We start from the raw sequence: 17,500 nt of genomic DNA on the forward strand, positions 1-17,500 counted from the left end.
AGCATGAATCAGGCCTTCATGGCCGAATTGCTGCAAATAAACGACTACTAAAGGACACCAATAAGAAGAAGAGACTTGCTTAGGCCAAGAAACATGAGCAATGGACATTAGACCAGTGGAAGTCTGTCCTTTGGTCTGATGAGTCCAAATTAGGTTCTAACCACCGTGTCTTTGTGAGAGGCAGAGTAGTTGAATGATCTCATATGATCTCCGCATGTGTAGTTCCCACCGTGAAGCATGGAGGAGGAGGTGTGATGGTGTGGGGGTGCTTTGCTGGTGACACTGTCTGGGTACAAGGCAGTTAACCCACTGTTCCCCAGTATACCATCATTGTAAATAAGAATGTGTCCTTAACTGACTTGCCTAGTTAACTAAAATTACATTTAAAATCCACATTGACGGGACAGCAGTGGAGAAGGTAGAAAGTTTAACTTCCTCAGCATACACATCATGATCATGGACAAACTGAAATGGTCCACCCACACAGACAGCGTGATGAAGAAGGCGCAACAGCGCCTCTTCAACCTCAGGAGGCTGAAGAAATTTGGCTCGTCACCTAAAACCCTCACAAACTTTTACAGATGCACAATTGAGAGCATCCTGTCAGGCTGTATCACCGCCTGGTACGGCAACTGCACCTCCCACAACTGCAAGGCTCTCCAGAGGTTGGTGGTCTGCACAACACATCACCGGGGGAAAACTACCTGCCCTCCAGGATACCTACAGCACCCGATATCACAGGAAGGCCATAAAGACCATCATGGACAACAATCACCTGAGCCACTGCCTGTTCACCCCGTTACCATCCAGAAGGCGAGGTCAGTACAGGTATGTCAAAGCTGGGACCGAGAGACTGAAGAACAGCTTCTATCTCAAGACCATCAAACTGTTAACCAGACATCACTAACACAAAGAGGCTGCTGCCTACATACAGATGTGGAATTATTGGCCACTTTAATAAATGGATCACCAAATACAGTTTTTCACAATTCCTGACATTTAAGCCAAGTAAAGATTCCCTGTCTAAGGTCAGTTAGGATCACCACTTTATTTTTAAAATGTGAAATGTCAGAATAATAGTAGAGAGAATTATTTATTTCAGCTTTAATTTCTTTCATCACATTCCCAGTGGGTCAGAAGTTTACATACACTCAATTAGTATTTGGTAGCATTGCCTTTAAATTGTTTAACTTGGGTCAAATGTTTTGGGTAGCCTTCCACAAGCTTCCCACAATAGGTTGGGTGAATTTTGGCCCATTCCTCCTGACAGAGCTGATGTAACTCAGTCAGGTTTGTAGGCCTCCTTGCTCGCCCATGCTTTTTTCAGTTCTTCCCACAACTTTTCTATAGGATTGAGGTCAGAGCTTTGTGATGGCCACTCCAATACCTTGGCTTTGTTGTTCTTAAGCCATTTTGCCACAACTTTGGAAATATGAGGTCAGTGTCCATTTGGAAGACCCATTTGCGACCAAGCTTTACCTTCCTGACTGATGTATTGAGATGTTGCTTCAATATATCCACAGAATTTTCTGTCCTCATGATGCCGTTTATTTTGTGAAGTGCACCAGTCCCTCCTGCAGTGAAGCACCCCCACAACATGATGCTGCCACCCCCATGCTTCACGGTTGGGATGGTGTTCTTCAGCTTGCAAGCTTCGCCCTTTTTCCTACAAACATAACGATGGTCATTATGTCCAAACAGTTCTATGGCCAACAAGTGCTCAGCATATGTGGGAATTCCTTCAAGACTGTTGGAAAAGCATTCCAGGTGAAGCTGGTTGAGAGAATGCCAAGAGTGTGCAAATCTGTCATCAAGGCAAAGGGTGGCTATTTGAAGAATCTCAAATATAAAATATATTTTGATTTGTTTAACACTTTTTTGGTTACTACATGATTCCATATGTGTTATTTCATAGTTTTGATGTCTTCACTATTATTCTACAATGTAGAAAATAGTCAAAAATAAAGAAAAACCCCTCAATGAGTAGGTGGGTCCAAACTTTTCATTGGTACTGTATTTTTATTCATGTAATTAATCCTTTGAAACAGTTGATGCACTATTTATCAAGCATTTATTAATTGTATGTTTGTGCACCTTGTGGGTTGATATGCATCTGAAGCATATGCTAAAGTAGACGCCCGGCAAAGTTCTCTAGCGGGTTCTTATGTGCTGAATGGCCAGGCAGTTCTAGTCTTAACTGCAGTGTGAGTAGTGATGGACAGTGATCCAAGAGAAGGGGAAAGTAACACAGAATATATGTTATTTTCTCTTTTTGATTCTTTACATAGTAGAATTTAGTGTTTGAGGATGAGCTGTTACCAGACATTAGGAGTTGACCCTGCTTTGCCTTTTTAGCTATTGTGTGGGGATTTGGAACATGCACTCACGCTGTGTGGGACTATGAACCAGGGTAAAACAGGCAGAGCTGACAGGAAAAGACAGGCAGAGCTGACAGGAAAAGAGAGGCAGAACTAACAGGAGAAAGTGAGGCAGAGCTGACAGGGGAAGAGAGGCAGAGCTGACAGGAGAAGAGAGGCAGAGCTGACAGGAGAAGAGAGGCAGAGCTGACAGGAGAAGAGAGGCAGAGCTGACAGGAAAAGACAGGCAGAGCTGACAGGAAAAGACAGGCAAAACTAACAGGAGAAAGAGAGGCAGAGCTGACAGGAAAAGAGAGGCAGAACTAACAGGAGAAAGTGAGGAAGACCTGACAGGAAAAGACAGGCAGAGCTGACAGGGGAAGAGAGGCAGAGCTGACAGGAGAAAGAGAGGCAGAGCTGACAGGAGAAGAGAGGCAGAGCTGACAGGAAAAGACAGGCAGAGCTGACAGGAAAAGACAGGCAGAACTAAGAGGAGAAAGCGAGGCAGAGCTGACAGGAGAAAGAGAGGCAGAGCTGACAGGAGAAAGAGAGGCATAGCTGACAGGAGAAGAGAGGCGGAGCTGACAGGAGAAGAGAGGCAGAGCTGACAGGAGAAGAGAGGCAGAGCTGACAGGAGAAGAGAGGCAGAGCTGACAGGAGAAGAGAGGCAGAGCTGACAGGAGAAGAGAGGCAGAGCTGACAGAAGAAGAGAGGCAGAGCTGACAGGAGAAGAGAGGCAGAGCTGACAGGAGAAGAGAGGCAGAGCTGACAGAAGAGAGGCAGAGCTGACAGGAGAAGAGAGGCAGAGCTGACAGAAGAGAGGCAGAGCTGACAGGAAAAGAGAGGCAGAGCTGACAGGAGAAATAGAGGCAGAGCTGACATTTTTACCACAGCTCGGGGTTAAACTGCATTTGCTCTGGGTCATGGCCTGGAGTCCCCCCCCCGCTCTCTTTCCCTCCCCCTCTCCCTCTCCCTCTCCCTCCAGGCTAGTAAACTGTGGTGATTGAGAGTAGTAGCAGAAGACTGGGCAGCTCCCTGGCACTCTCTTGTTTGTGTTTGTGTGTTTACCGGTTCACTCGTCTTCAACTCTCATGTGGCCACAAATAACGTATGGTCTTTGATAGCGTAGTCAGGTGGTATTGAGATGGTAGGCTAGTGTAACAGTAGTGGGACTGGAACATACTGTAGGCCAGTGTAACAGTAGTGGGACTGGAACATACTGTAGGCCAGTGTAACAGTAGTGGGACTGGAACATACTGTAGGCCAGTGTAACAGTAGTGGGACTGGAACATACTGTAGGCCAGTGTAACAGTAGTGGGACTGGAACATACTGTAGGCCAGTGTAACAGTAGTGGGACTGGAACATACTGTAGGCCAGTGTAACAGTAGTGGGACTGGAACATACTGTAGGCCAGTGTAACAGATGTGGGACTGGAACATACTGTAGGCCAGTGTAATAGTAGTGGGACTGGAACATACTGTAGGCCAGTGTAACAGTAGTGGGACTGGAACATACTGTAGGCCAGTGTAACAGTAGTGGGACTGGAACATACTGTAGGCCAGTGTAACAGTAGTGGGACTGGAACATACTGTAGGCCAGTGTAACAGATGTGGGACTGGAACATACTGTAGGCCAGTGTAATAGTAGTGGGACTGGAACATACTGTAGGCCAGTGTAACAGTAGTGGGACTGGAACATACTGTAGGCCAGTGTAACAGTAGTGGGACTGGAACATACTGTAGGCCAGTGTAACAGTAGTGGGACTGGAACATACTGTAGGCCAGTGTAACAGATGTGGGACTGGAAAATACTGTAAGCCAGTGTAACAGTAGTGGGACTGGAACATACTGTAAGCCAGTGTAACAGTAGTGGGACTGGAACATACTGTAGGCCAGTGTAACAGTAGTGGGACTGGAACATACTGTAGGCCAGTGTAACAGTAGTGGGACTGGAACATACTGTAGGCCAGTGTAACAGTAGTGGGACTGGAACATACTGTAGGCCAGTGTAATAGATGTGGGACTGGAAAATACTGTAAGCCAGTGTAACAGTAGTGGGACTGGAACATACTGTAAGCCAGTGTAACAGTAGTGGGACTGGAACATACTGTAGGCCAGTGTAACAGTAGTGGGACTGGAACATACTGTAGGCCAGTGTAACAGTAGTGGGACTGGAAAATACTGTAAGCCAGTGTAACAGTAGTGGGACTGGAACTGAGATAGTAGGCTAGTGTAACAGTAGTGGGACTGGAACATACTGTAGGCCAGTGTAACAGTAGTGGGACTGGAACATACTGTAGGCCAGTGTAACAGTAGTGGGACTGGAACATACTGTAGGCCAGTGTAACAGTAGTGGGACTGGAACTGAGATAGTAGGCTAGTGTAACAGTAGTTGGACTGGAACATACTGTAGGCCAGTGTAACAGTAGTGGGACTGGAACATACTGTAGGCCAGTGTAACAGTAGTGGGACTGGAACATACTGTAAGCCAGTGTAACAGTAGTGGGACTGGAACATACTGTAAGCCAGTGTAACAGTAGTGGGACTGGAACATACTGTAGGCCAGTGTAACAGTAGTGTTTTTTTTATGTAACCTTTATTTAACTGGGCAAGTCAGTTAAGAACAAATTGTTATTTACAATGACGGCCGAGGAACAGTGGGTTAACTGCCTTGCTCAGGGGCAGACTGACAAATGTTTACCTTGTCAGCTCGGGGATTTGATCTAGCAACCTTTCAGTTACTGGCCCAACACTCTAACCACTAGGCTACCTGCCACAATAGTGGGACTGGAACATACTGTAGGTTGGTATCATTTGTCTCCAAGACCTGGTGTCTAGGGAGGTGTAGTATTGAATGAGGTAATGCCTATGGACACACACACACACACACACACACACACACACACACACACACACACACACACACACACACACACACACACACACACACACACACACACACACACACACACACAAACAACAGGAAATGGTCTGGTACTCTATGCTGGTCCTATATAGATCCAAACCCACAGTACTCTATAAAGCCTTGGTGTTAATGTGTGATTGTAGGGCTGTAATGGGAATGGAACACAGAATCCCTCTGGAATGAGATACCCATCCTCAGGCTGTTAGTCTCTCTCGCTGTCTTTTTCATTCACTCTGTCCTTCTCCTCCTGCCCTCTTTTTAAAACCCCTCATCCGCCTCTTCTAAGCAGCTGTAAGCGTCTCTGAGTCTATCGTGCTGTTCCTCTGCCCCAGAGGAGTTGGTGGTTGAGAGAGGAAGTGATAAATGAAAGAGGAATAACATAATGAACCGTGTTCATAACGAGAGGAGGGGTGGGGAGAGAGAGGTGAAAGAGAAGAGGAGTGTGATGGGGCAGCCTAGCTCTGCCTACACTCTTATCTAGAACCTACAAGGGTTCTTCAGATTTCCCCATACAATGCCTTCAGAAAGTATTCAGACCCCTTGACTTTTTCCACATTTTGTTACGTTACAGCCTTATTCTAAAATGGATTAAATAGTTTTTTTTTCTCTCATCAATCTACACACAGCAGCCCATAATGACAAAGCGAAAACAGTTTTTTGAAAAATTTTGCAGATGTATAAAAAAATATGTATTTTTTAAACATTACATTTACATAAGTATTCAGACCCTTTACTCAGTATTTTGAAGCACCTTTGGCAGTGATTGCAGCCTGGAGTCTTCTTGGGTAAGAATCTACAAGCTTGGCACACCTGTATTTTGGGAGTTTCTCCCATTATTCTCTGCAGATCCTTTCAAGCTCTGTTAGCTTGGATGGGGAGCGTAGCAGCACAGCTATTTTCAGGTCTCTCCAGAGATGTTCGATCAGGTTCAAGTCCGTGCTCTGGCTGGGCCACTCAAGGACATTCAGAGACTTGTCCCAAAGCCACTCCTGCGTTGTCTTGGCTGTGTGCTTAGGGTTGTTGTCCTGTTGGAATGTGAACCTTTGCCCCAGTCTGAGGTCCTGAGCACACTATAGGAGGTTTCTATCAAGGATCTCTGTACTTTTCTCCGTTCATCTTTCCCTCGATCCTGACTTGTCTCCCAGTCCCTGCCACTGAAAAACATCTTCACCGAAGGGATGGGGCTAGGTTTCCTCCAGGCGTGACCCTTGCTTGGCATTCAAACCAAAGAGTTCAATCTTGGTTTCATCAGACCAGAGAATGTTGTTTGTCATGGTCTGAGAGTCCTTTAGGTGCCTTTTGGCAAACTCCAAGCAGGCTTTCATGTGCCTTTTACTGAGGGGTGGCTTCCGTCTGGCCACTTCCATAAAGGCCTGATTGGTGGAGTGCTGCAGAGATGGTTGTCCTCCCAGAAGGTTCTCCCATCTTCACAGAGGAACTCTGGAGTTCAGGCACAGTGACCATCGGGTTCTTTGTCACCTCCCTGACCAAGGCCCTTCTCCCCCGATTACTAAGTTTGGCCGGGCGGCCAGCTCTTGGAAAAGTTTTGGTGGTTCCAAAATTCTTCTATTTAAGAATGATGGAGGCCACTGTGTTCTTGGGGACCTTCAATGCTGCAGACATTTTTAGTACCCTTCCCTAGATCTGTGCCTCGACAAAATCCTGGCTTGGCTTGGTTTTTGCTCTGACATGCACTGCCAACTGTGGGACCTTATATAGATGGATCTGTGCCTTTCCAAATCATGTCCAATCAATTGAATTTACCACAGGTGGACTCCAATCAAGTTGTAGAAACATCTCAAGGATGATCAATGAAACAGGATGCACCTGAGCTCAATTTTGAGTCTCATAGCAAAGGGTCTGAATACTTATGTAAATAAGGTATTTATGTTATTAAGGTTTAATACATTTGCAAAGATTTCTAAACACCTGTTTTCACCTTGTCATTATGGGTTATTGTGTGTAGACATTATTTTTTATTTATTTGATCCGTTTTAGAATAAGGCAAAATGTGGAAAAAGTCAAGGAGTCTGAAAACTTTCCAAATGCACAGTAGGAGAGCCCTTTGAATAAAACTTTTTGGTTCCAGGTAGAACCCTTTTGGTTCCATGTAGAACTCTTTCCACAGAGGTTCTCCTTTGGGAACAGCTGAAGAACCCCTATGGAACCCATTTTTCGAAGAGTGTATTGTAACAGAGATGGACAGCAGAACACAATAATAATCTTAAAGTAATAAAATAACACATTTATTTGTTTGTTTGGATACATGTTAGCTGTATTCTTCCTCAACACACAGAGCCCAGCTGAGCCTGGCAGTGGATGTGTGTGCGTATTTGTGACTTCCTACCTGTGTGATGGGAGAGAGACGGATAATATTTATTTCCTCTCTGTAGTATGTAATGCATCACAGCTCGCTAGCAATAGATGAGCCAAAACACTGGCGGGCCATACTCATGCAGACTGTCTGTTAAAACATGTCTGTGTGTGTGTGTGAGACAGTGCCAGGATCCCCAGCCTAATTGCCTCTCTCCCACAACACAGACCGATGCCTCATGAAAACCAACCACAGTGTGTTTTAACGGGACACATGCATTCATACACACATTCATAAACACTCACTTCTGCTGCAGTGTAACCGATGTGAAATGGCTAGCTAGTTAGCGGTGGTGCGCGCTAATAGCGTTTCAGTCGGTGACGTCACTTGCTCTGAGACCTTGAAGTAGTTGTTCCCCTTGGCTTTTGTGGCACGATGGGTAATGATGCTTCGAGAGTGGCTGTTGTTGATGTGTGCAGAGGGTCCCTGTTTGGAGCCCAGGAAAGGAGCGAGGAGTGGGACGGAAGCTATACTGTTACGAGAGAGAGAGAGAGAGAGAGAGAGAGAGAGAGAGAGAGAGAGAGAGAGAGAGAGAGAGAGAGAGAGAGAGAGAGAGAGAGAGAGAGCCATGTATCAGTCAGATCGTCAGCCTACATAAGCTGAGGTAACCTGGCAGAAGACCCCTAGAACAATCAGAGATAGGAAAGGTGCGCCAACTACTGCAACTAATATGCTGACTACTGAGCTAGACAATCCCTTTAATTCACACACGGGCACGCACACACACACACACACACAAACACACAGGGTTGCAGATTGCATTGTACTTATTTTATTCCATTCTTATTAATTTGTTTACAAATATTCCTAAATGTATTGACACCGGTATTATAATAATTATTATATGTAATGGTATGTAATGGTATGTAATGGTGTATGTAATGGTGTGTAATGTATATGTAATGGTGTGTGTGCGCGTGTGTGTGTATGTATGTGTGTATGTATGTATGTGTGTATGTGTATGTGTGTATATATATGTATATATATATATATGTATGGACCTCACCAACCAAGCTGACACCAGCACTACTTCAAAAGAAAGAAATTGCTATCTGACCCTAAACAGAGAATATGAATTGGCTGATTATCTCTACTCTGTCAGAGATACGAAGCAGAGACAGATTCTTACCAAGTACAGGCTGAGTGACCACCGATTGGCAATAGAAACCGGCAGACATAAAAAGACATGGCTACCCAAAGAGGAGCGTGTATGTGGTCACTGCATGACAGGGGAGGTAGAGACAGAGATGCACTTTCTCCTTTACTGTGATAAATATTCCTCACAGAGAGATACATTATTCACAGAAATGACTACATATATTCCAAATTTTTACAAATTGAACCCAGAGGAAAAACTAAGAATACTCATGGGCGAAGGAGCAATGGCTCCTCTTGCAGCCAAATATGTATTTTCCTGCCATAGCCTGAGGGACACTGAATAATAACATCTGCATAGTAAACAGTAACTTACTTATTATTACTATTATTGTTATTACTATAATTATTAATGTTTATCAATCCAAATATGGGTGGTAATGGTAGTGATAACAGTTTAGTGATGGTAGTAGTAGTCGTAGTAATGATGATTGTAGTTGTAGTACTGATATAAAGAAGATGACCGTTATTTAGTTATAAATTAGTTATAGTTTCATTTTCCATAATTTGATTTTATATTTATTACATTTCTACTATTGACTGTTACCATTTTATTGTTATTATTTTTGTATTTTTATATGATTATTTGCTATCATTTATAATTTTGTTACAATGTATATTGTATACATTGTTGCTTCGGCAATATTGACACAATGTTTTTCATGCCAATAAAGCAGCTTGAATTTGAGAATTTGAGAGAGAGAGAGAGAGAGAGAGAGAGAGAGAGAGAGAGAGAGAGAGAGAGAGAGAGAGAGAGAGAGAGAGAGAGAGAGAGAGAGAGAGAGAGGGAGAGGGAGAGAGAGAGAGAGAGACGGTGATAGACGGTGAGAGAGAGGGACGGTGAGAGAGAGAGAGAGGAACTGGATCAGAGGAGTGAGTATTTGTGCGTGTGTTTCTTGTCTGTAGTGCTGTGTTATGATCCATGGGGGATATAGATGTTGTGGCAGATCAGAGCCTATCGACTATAAACATGTTGTCTCTGTGTGGAGTCAGTTTGGTTTTAAATGTTTTCTAATCCTCTGTTGCTCTGCTGTGGTTATGGGCCTGCAGCTTATCAATGATTTACTATGGAGGAAGAAAGGGAGGAAAAAAGAGATGAGAAAAGGATCAATAGGATAAGAGGACAGAGAGAGGAGGAGAAGACAGTGAGAGGAAGGGAGGATAGAGGTGAGAGGAGAGTAGGAAGAGAGTGGATGGGAGGAGAGGGAGAGAGAGAGAGGAGGAGAAGACAGCGAGAGGAAGGGAGGAAGATGGAGGAGGGGAGGATAGAGGTGAGAGGAGAGTAGGAAGAGAGTGGATGGGAGGAGAGGGAGAGAGAGAGGAGGAGAAGACAGCGAGAGGAAGGGAGGAAGATGGAGGAGGGGAGGATAGAGGTGAGAGGAGAGTAGGAAGAGAGTGGATGGGAGGAGAGGGAGAGAGAGGAGGAGAAGACAGCGAGAGGAAGGGAGGAAGATGGAGGAGGGGAGGATAGAGGTGAGAGGAGAGTAGGAAGAGAGTGGATGGGAGGAGAGGGAGAGAGAGAGGAGGAGAAGACAGCGAGAGGAAGGGAGGAAGATGGAGGAGGGGAGGATAGAGGTGAGAGGAGAGTAGGAAGAGAGTGGATGGGAGGAGAGGGAGAGAGAGAGGAGGAGAAGACAGCGAGAGGAAGGGAGGAAGATGGAGGAGGGGAGGATAGAGGTGAGAGGAGAGTAGGAAGAGAGTGGATGGGAGGAGAGGGAGAGAGAGAGAGAGGAGGAGAAGACAGCAAGAGCAAGGGAGGAAGATGGAGGAGGGGAGTATAGAGGTGAGAGGAGAGTAGGAACAGAGTGGATGGGAGAGAGAGAGACAGAGAGAGAGAGAGAGAGAGAGAGAGGGAGGGCTATTTGGCCCTAAACAGAGAGTATACAGTGGCAGAATACCTGACCACTGTGACTGACCCAAACTTAAGGAAAGCTTTGATTATGTACAGACTCAGTGAGCATAGCCTTGCTATTGAGAAAGGCCGCCTTAGGCAGACCTGGCTGTCAAGAGAAGACAGGCTATGAGCTCACTGCCCACAAAACGAGGTAGAAACTGAGCTTCACTTCCTAACCTCCTGCCAAATGTATGACCATATTAGAGACACATATTATCCTCAGATTACAAAGAATTCCAAAACAAATCTAAGTTTGATAAACTCCCATATCTACTTGGGGAAATACCACAGTGTGTCATCACAGCAGCAAGATTTGTGACCTGTTGCCACAAACAAAGTGCAACCAGTAAAGATCAAACACCATTGTAAATACAAACCATATTTATGTTTATTTATTTTCCCTTTTCTATTTGCACATCATTACAACACATAATATGACATTTGAAATATCTTTGTTCTTTTGGAACATTTGTGAGTAATGTTTACTGTTCATTTTTTATTGTTTATTTCACTATTGTTTATTATCTATTTCACTTGCTTTGGCAATGTAAACATATGTTCCCATGCCAATAAAGCCCCTTGAATTGAATTGAGAGATCCAGAGAGAGAGAGAGAGCAAGAGAGAGAGAGAGAGAAAACAAAAACAAATGGAGCATCCTTATTCTAAACCATTAACTTTTAATCCACTAGCAGCATCACTGGTAAAGGAGATCAAATCAAATCAAATTTATTTATATAGGCCTTTGTACATCAGCTGATATCTCAAAGTGCTGTACAGAAACCCAGCCTAAAACCCCCAAAAGCAAGCAATGCAGGTGTAGAAGCACAGTGGCTAGGAAAAACTCCCTAGAAAGGCCAAAACCTAGGAAGAAACCTAGAGAGGAACCAGGCTATGTGGGGTGGCCAGTCCTCTTCTGGCTGTGCCGGGTGGAGATTATAACAGAACATGGCCAAGATGTTCAAATGTTCATAAATGACCAGCTTGGTCAAATAATAATAATCACAGGCAGAACAGTTGAAACTGGAGCAGCAGCACGGCCAGGTGGACTGGGGACAGCAAGGAGTCATCATGTCAGGTAGTCCTGAGGCATGGTCCTAGGGCTCAGGTCCTCCGAGAGAGAGAAAGAGAGAATTAGAGAGAGCATACTTAAATTCACACAGGACACAGGATAGGACAGGAGAAGTACTCCAGATATAACAAATTGACCCTAGCCCCCCGACACATAAACTGCTGCAGCATAAATACTGGAGGCTGAGACAGGAGTGGTCAGGAGACACTGTGGCCCCATCCGATGACACCCCCGGACAGGGCCAAACAGGAAGGATATAACCCCACCCACTTTGCCAAAGCACAGCCCCCACACCACTAGAGGGATATCTTCAACCACCAACTTACCATCCTGAGACAAGGCCGAGTATAGCCCACAAAGATCTCCACCACGGCACAACCCAAGGGGGGCGCCAACCCAGACAGGAAGATCACATAAGTGACTCAACCCACTTAAGTGACGCACCCCTCCCAGGGACGGCATGAAAGAGCACCAGTAAGCCAGTGACTCAGCCCCTGTAATAGGGTTAGAGGCAGAGAATCCCAGTGGAAAGAGGAGAACCGGCCAGGCAGCAAGGGCAGTTCGTTGCTCCAGAGCCTTTCTGTTCACCTTCACACTCCTGGGCCAGACTACACTCAATCATATGACCCACTGAAGAGATGAGTCTTCAGTAAAGACTTAAAGGTTGAGACCGAGTTTGCGCCTCTCACATGGGTAGGCAGACCATTCCATAAAAATTGAGCTCTATAGGAGAAAGCCCTGCCTCCAGCTGTTTGCTTAGAAATTCTAGGGACAATTAGGAGGCCTGCGTCTTGTGACCGTAGCGTACGTGTAGGTATGTACGGCAGGACCAAATCAGAGAGATAGGTAGGAGCAAGCCCATGTAATGCTTTGTAGGTTAGCAGTAAAACCTTGAAATCAGCCCTTGCCTTAACAGGAAGTCAGTGTAGGGAGGCTAGCACTGGAGTAATATGATCACATTTTTTGGTTCTAGTCAGGATTCTAGCAGCCGTATTTAGCACTAACTGAAGTTTATTTAGTGCTTTATCCGGGTAGCCGGAAAGTAGAGCATTGCAGTAGTCTAATCTAGAAGTGACAAAAGCATGGATACATTTTTCTGCATCATTTTTGGACAGAAAATTTCAGATTTTTGCAATGTTACGTAGATGGAAAAAAGCTGTCCTTGAAACAGTCTGGATATGTTTGTCAAAAGAGAGATCTGGATCCAGAGTAACGCCGAGGTCCTTCACAGTTTTATTTGAGACGACTGTACAACCATTAAGATTAATTGTCAGATTCAACAGAAGATCTCTTTGTTTCTTGGGACCTAGAACAAGCATCTCTGTTTTGTCCGAGTTTAAAAGTAGAACGTTTAAAAGTAGAGATCACTGACAGGATCAGTGAAGAGTTAGGAGAATATGACTGGAGCGTTATTGTGTCACTGACTTTACAGTGTTCTCTCTTGGTAACACTAAGAGAGAACACAGTTGACAGTATGTACAGTACTGCTCATGCATGTAGTATGTATGGGTTATGAATATGTTATGAAGTGCTTATGTAGTCGTAAGTACTCTACAAATAAAGTTTTAGTCTGGAGTGGTTCAATGATCATTTCTATTTAAATGACATTAGTCTCCCTGGATGTTAAGTGTATGCTACTACAGCCTCTGCCAAGAGGTCTAGACCTTTGTGGCACAGGAGACTGTGTGTTTGCCTTGCAACAGCAAGATTACTAGTTCAAGCCCTGCTCCGGCTCTTCCCCCTCAATCACTTCATATACCAGTGACCCTCAGCCTTTGTGTGTGGTGTGAGACTCTTTTCTACTAGTCACAAAAGAACAGTAATGCCAATTGTGCTGGATAGAAGAGGTTGAAGATAGCTGCTGTTGTTTCACCCTCTTCAACTGTCTGATGTGTGGGACTTGGAATGGAAGATGGAATCCACCAGCATTCTTTATTTTATGGACTTACAGATTCCGTCCAGTCCACTGCCGAGATCACAAGACCAAAGTCTTCAGCATTTTAGCATTAACTCTGTTTTACAATGGCTATAAAATCATCTGTGATTCTGAATATCTGCACTTCTATAGTGTTCTAGTGAATCTACTCGCTGGTGAAGTCGCAGAGATACTGTAGTGCTGATGAACTTGGAGCCTTTGGTGTGCGTGGGAATGATACATGTGATTCAAATCAAATCAAATGTATTTATATAGCCCTTCTTACGTCAGCTGACATCTCAAAGTTCTGTACAGAAACCCAGCCTAAAACCCCAAACAGCAAGCAATGCAGGTGTAGAAGCACGGTGGCTAGGAAAAACTCCCTAGAAAGGCCAAAACCTAGGAAGAAACCTAGAGAGGAACCAGGCTATGTGGGGTGGCCAGTCCTCTTCTGGCTGTGCCGGGTGGAGATTATAACAAAACATGGCCAAGATGTTCAAATGTTCATAAATGACCAGCATGGTCAAATAATAATAAAAACAGTAGTTGTCAATGGTGCAACAAGTCAGCACCTCAGGAGTAAATGTCAGTTGGCTTTTCATAGCCGATCATTGAGAGTATCTCTACCGCTCCTGCTGTCTCTAGAGAATTGACAACAGCAGGTCTGGGACAGGTAGCACGTCCGGTGAACAGGTCAGGGTTCCATAGCCACAGGCTGAACAGTTGAAACTGGAGCAGCAGCATAGCCAGGTGGACTGGAGACAGCAAGGAGTCATCATGCCGGGTAGTCCTGAGGCATGGTCCTAGGGCTCAGGTCCTCCGAGAGAGAAAGAAAGAAAGAGAGAAAGAGAGAGGGAATTAGAGAGAGCATACTTAAATTCACACAGTACACTGGATAAGACAGGAGAAGTACTCCAGATATAACAGACTGACCCTAGTCTCCCGACACATAAACTACTGCAGCATAAATACTGGAGACAGGAGGGGTCAGGAGACACTGTGGCCCCATCCGATGATAGTCTGGAAGGGCATCAAGGAATCTTTGGGTTGTCTGAGAATTTATAGCATGAATTTTGATGCTCCTTGGTTGGGGTCTGAGCAGATGATTTGTTGCAATTGCAAACGTAATAAAATGGTGGTCCGATAGTCCAGGATTTAGGAAAAACATTAAGATCCACAACATTTATTCCATGGGTCAAAACTAGGTCCAGAGTATGACTGTGACAGTGACTAGGTCCAGAGACATGTTGGACAAAACGCACTGAGTCGATGATGGCTCCGTAAGCCTTTTGGAGTGGGTCTGTGGACTTTTCCATGTGAATATTAAAATCAACAAAAATTTGAATATTATCTGCTATGACTACAAGGTCCGATAGGAATTTGGGGAACTCAGTGAGGAACGTTGTATATGGCCCAGGAGGCCTGTAAACAGTAGCAATAAAAAGTGATTTAGTAGACTGCATAGATTTCATGACTAGAAACTCAAAAGACGAGAGCATCAGGTTCTTTTTTGTAAATTTAAATTTGATATCGTAAATGTTAACAACACCTCCGCCTTTGCGGGATGCACGGGGGATATGGTCACTAGTGTAACCAGGAAGTGAGGCCTCATTTAACACAGTAAATTCATCAGGCTTAAGCCATGTTTCAGTCAAGCCAATCACATCAAGATTATGATCCGTGATTAGTTCATTGATTAAATGGCAGCTAGTGACACTGGGACAATTACAGCTTTACATGGTGCCTCAGGAGAACACTAATGTCAGGAGGGGGGAGAGAGAGAGAGAGAGGAGGGGAGAGAGAAAGAAAGAAATAGTCTGGTTAAGAGTATAGTTGCCAACATTTGCTGTGTCTTTCTGTTTTTTTGTATCTATTAGAGAGACAGACAGACAGACAGACAGACAGACAGACAGACAGACAGACAGACAGACAGACAGACAGACAGACAGACAGACAGACAGACAGACAGACAGACAGACAGACAGACAGACAGGTGGCACTGTGGATTAGCTACCTGATTTGTTGCCTAACATTAGCCAAATAGCTAATCAATTCTCAACAAACGCTCTGTTCAGTTAGCTTCGTGCCATACTGACTGAAGAGCTCATAAATCCATCCAATGGAATGACTTTTAGCCGAAACACAGAACTGTGTAGGCTGAGGAGAGAGAGAGAGATCTCACAGTGAACAGAGAGATGAGAAGGAATACTAATCTATGAACATTCACAGAGGGGGACAGATTATCGATCTAGTCAGTGGCCCTGAAGCTAGTACTTCTAATGTTTTCACAACTTTTACTCAGGGCTACGTTTACAGAATCTGAAGAGAGGAAACTAGTTACTGAGATCATAACCAAACAGGGAGTCAGTGTTTCCCATACAATTGTAGCTTAGAGAGACCCAGAAAGTTTATTTGGAGGCGGAAAGTCATCTTGGGAAAACACTGTGTTTGAGCTCACTTGTTGATGGTAGAGGTGTCGTGCCACTGTGCTGAAGAGGATTGCTATGGTAACATTAATTTCATCTACGTGGGGGATGAGAAAGATAGAGACAAAGAAGATGGGACAGAGATAGTCCTGCACTCCTGTACTGTAGCTGTCACTCCTCAGAGTAGCCAAATACCTCAACCACCTCAACCATCTCAACCTCAAACACCGCAACCTCATCAACCACCTCAAGCACCTCAAGCACATCAACCCCATCAACCCCATCAACCACCTCAAGCACCTCAAGCACATCAAACATCTCAACCTCAATCACTGCAACCGCATCAATCACCTCAAGCACCTCAACCATTTCAACCTCAACCACATCAACCTCATCAACCTCATCAAGCACCTCAACCACCTCAATCTCATCAACCACCTCAAGCACCTCAACCACATCAACCTCATCAACCACCTCAATCTCATCAACCACCTCAATCATCTCAACCATCTCAACCTCAACCACATCAACCTCATCAACCACCTCAATCTCATCAACCACCTCAATCATCTCAACCATCTCAACCTCAACCACATCAACCTCATCAACCACCTCAATCTCATCAACCACCTCAATCATCTCAACCATCTCAACCTCAACCACATCAACCTCATCAACCTCATCAACCTCATCAAGCACCGCAACCACATCAATCTCATCAACCACCTCAATCATCTCAACCTCAACCACATCATCCTCATCAATCACATCAACCTCATCAACCTCATCAACCACCTCAAGCACCTCAACCACATCAACCTCATCAACCACCTCAATCTCATCAACCACCTCAATCTCATCAACCACCTCAATCATCTCAACCTCAACCACATCAACCTCATCAACCACCTCAATCATCTCAACCATTTCAACCTCAACCACATCAACCTCATCAACCTCATCAAGCACCTCAACCACATCAATCTCATCAACCACCTCAATCATCTCAACCTCAACCACATCATCCTCATCAATCACATCAACCTCATCAACCAAATCAACCTCATCAACCACATCAACCTCATCAACCACATCAAACAGATCAACCTCATCAGCCACCTTAACCTGTTAAGTCGACCCTCTACTTTTTTGAACATTCTGTTAAAAATCACGCAACATTTCAGCGCCCTGCTACTCAGGCCAGGAATATAGTATATGCATATGATTAGTATGTGTGGATAGAAAACACTCAGACGTTTATAAAACTGGTTAAATCACGTCTGTGACTATAACAGAAAGTGCGTTTCATCAAAAAGTGCAAGAAAACCTGATCACTGAAAATGGCAATAAATATCCTTGCGCTACTTCCAGGAATTGTTCATA

The 17,500-nt window shown here is 44.5% G+C and overlaps 2 protein-coding genes across 15 annotated transcripts in view; both read left to right on the forward strand.

The window, feature by feature from the left end:
• The window catches only part of LOC118366590 (peripheral plasma membrane protein CASK-like), a 268,680-nt gene that overhangs the window by 38,743 nt on the left and 212,437 nt on the right, over positions 1–17,500 (forward strand). The window lies entirely within an intron of this gene.
• The window catches only part of LOC127914992 (uncharacterized), a 4,931-nt gene continuing 1,208 nt past the window's right edge, over positions 13,778–17,500 (forward strand). Inside the window, exon 1 of the mRNA XM_052493098.1 lies at positions 13,778–17,500. This exon is cut by the window's right edge and continues 1,208 nt beyond it. Coding sequence (XP_052349058.1) covers positions 16,156–17,241 — 1,086 coding nt within the window. The 5' untranslated portion in view covers positions 13,778–16,155 and the 3' untranslated portion in view covers positions 17,242–17,500.

The sequence above is a fragment of the Oncorhynchus keta genome, chromosome 34 (assembly GCF_023373465.1).
Source record: "Oncorhynchus keta strain PuntledgeMale-10-30-2019 chromosome 34, Oket_V2, whole genome shotgun sequence".
Taxonomy (NCBI): domain Eukaryota; kingdom Metazoa; phylum Chordata; class Actinopteri; order Salmoniformes; family Salmonidae; genus Oncorhynchus; species Oncorhynchus keta.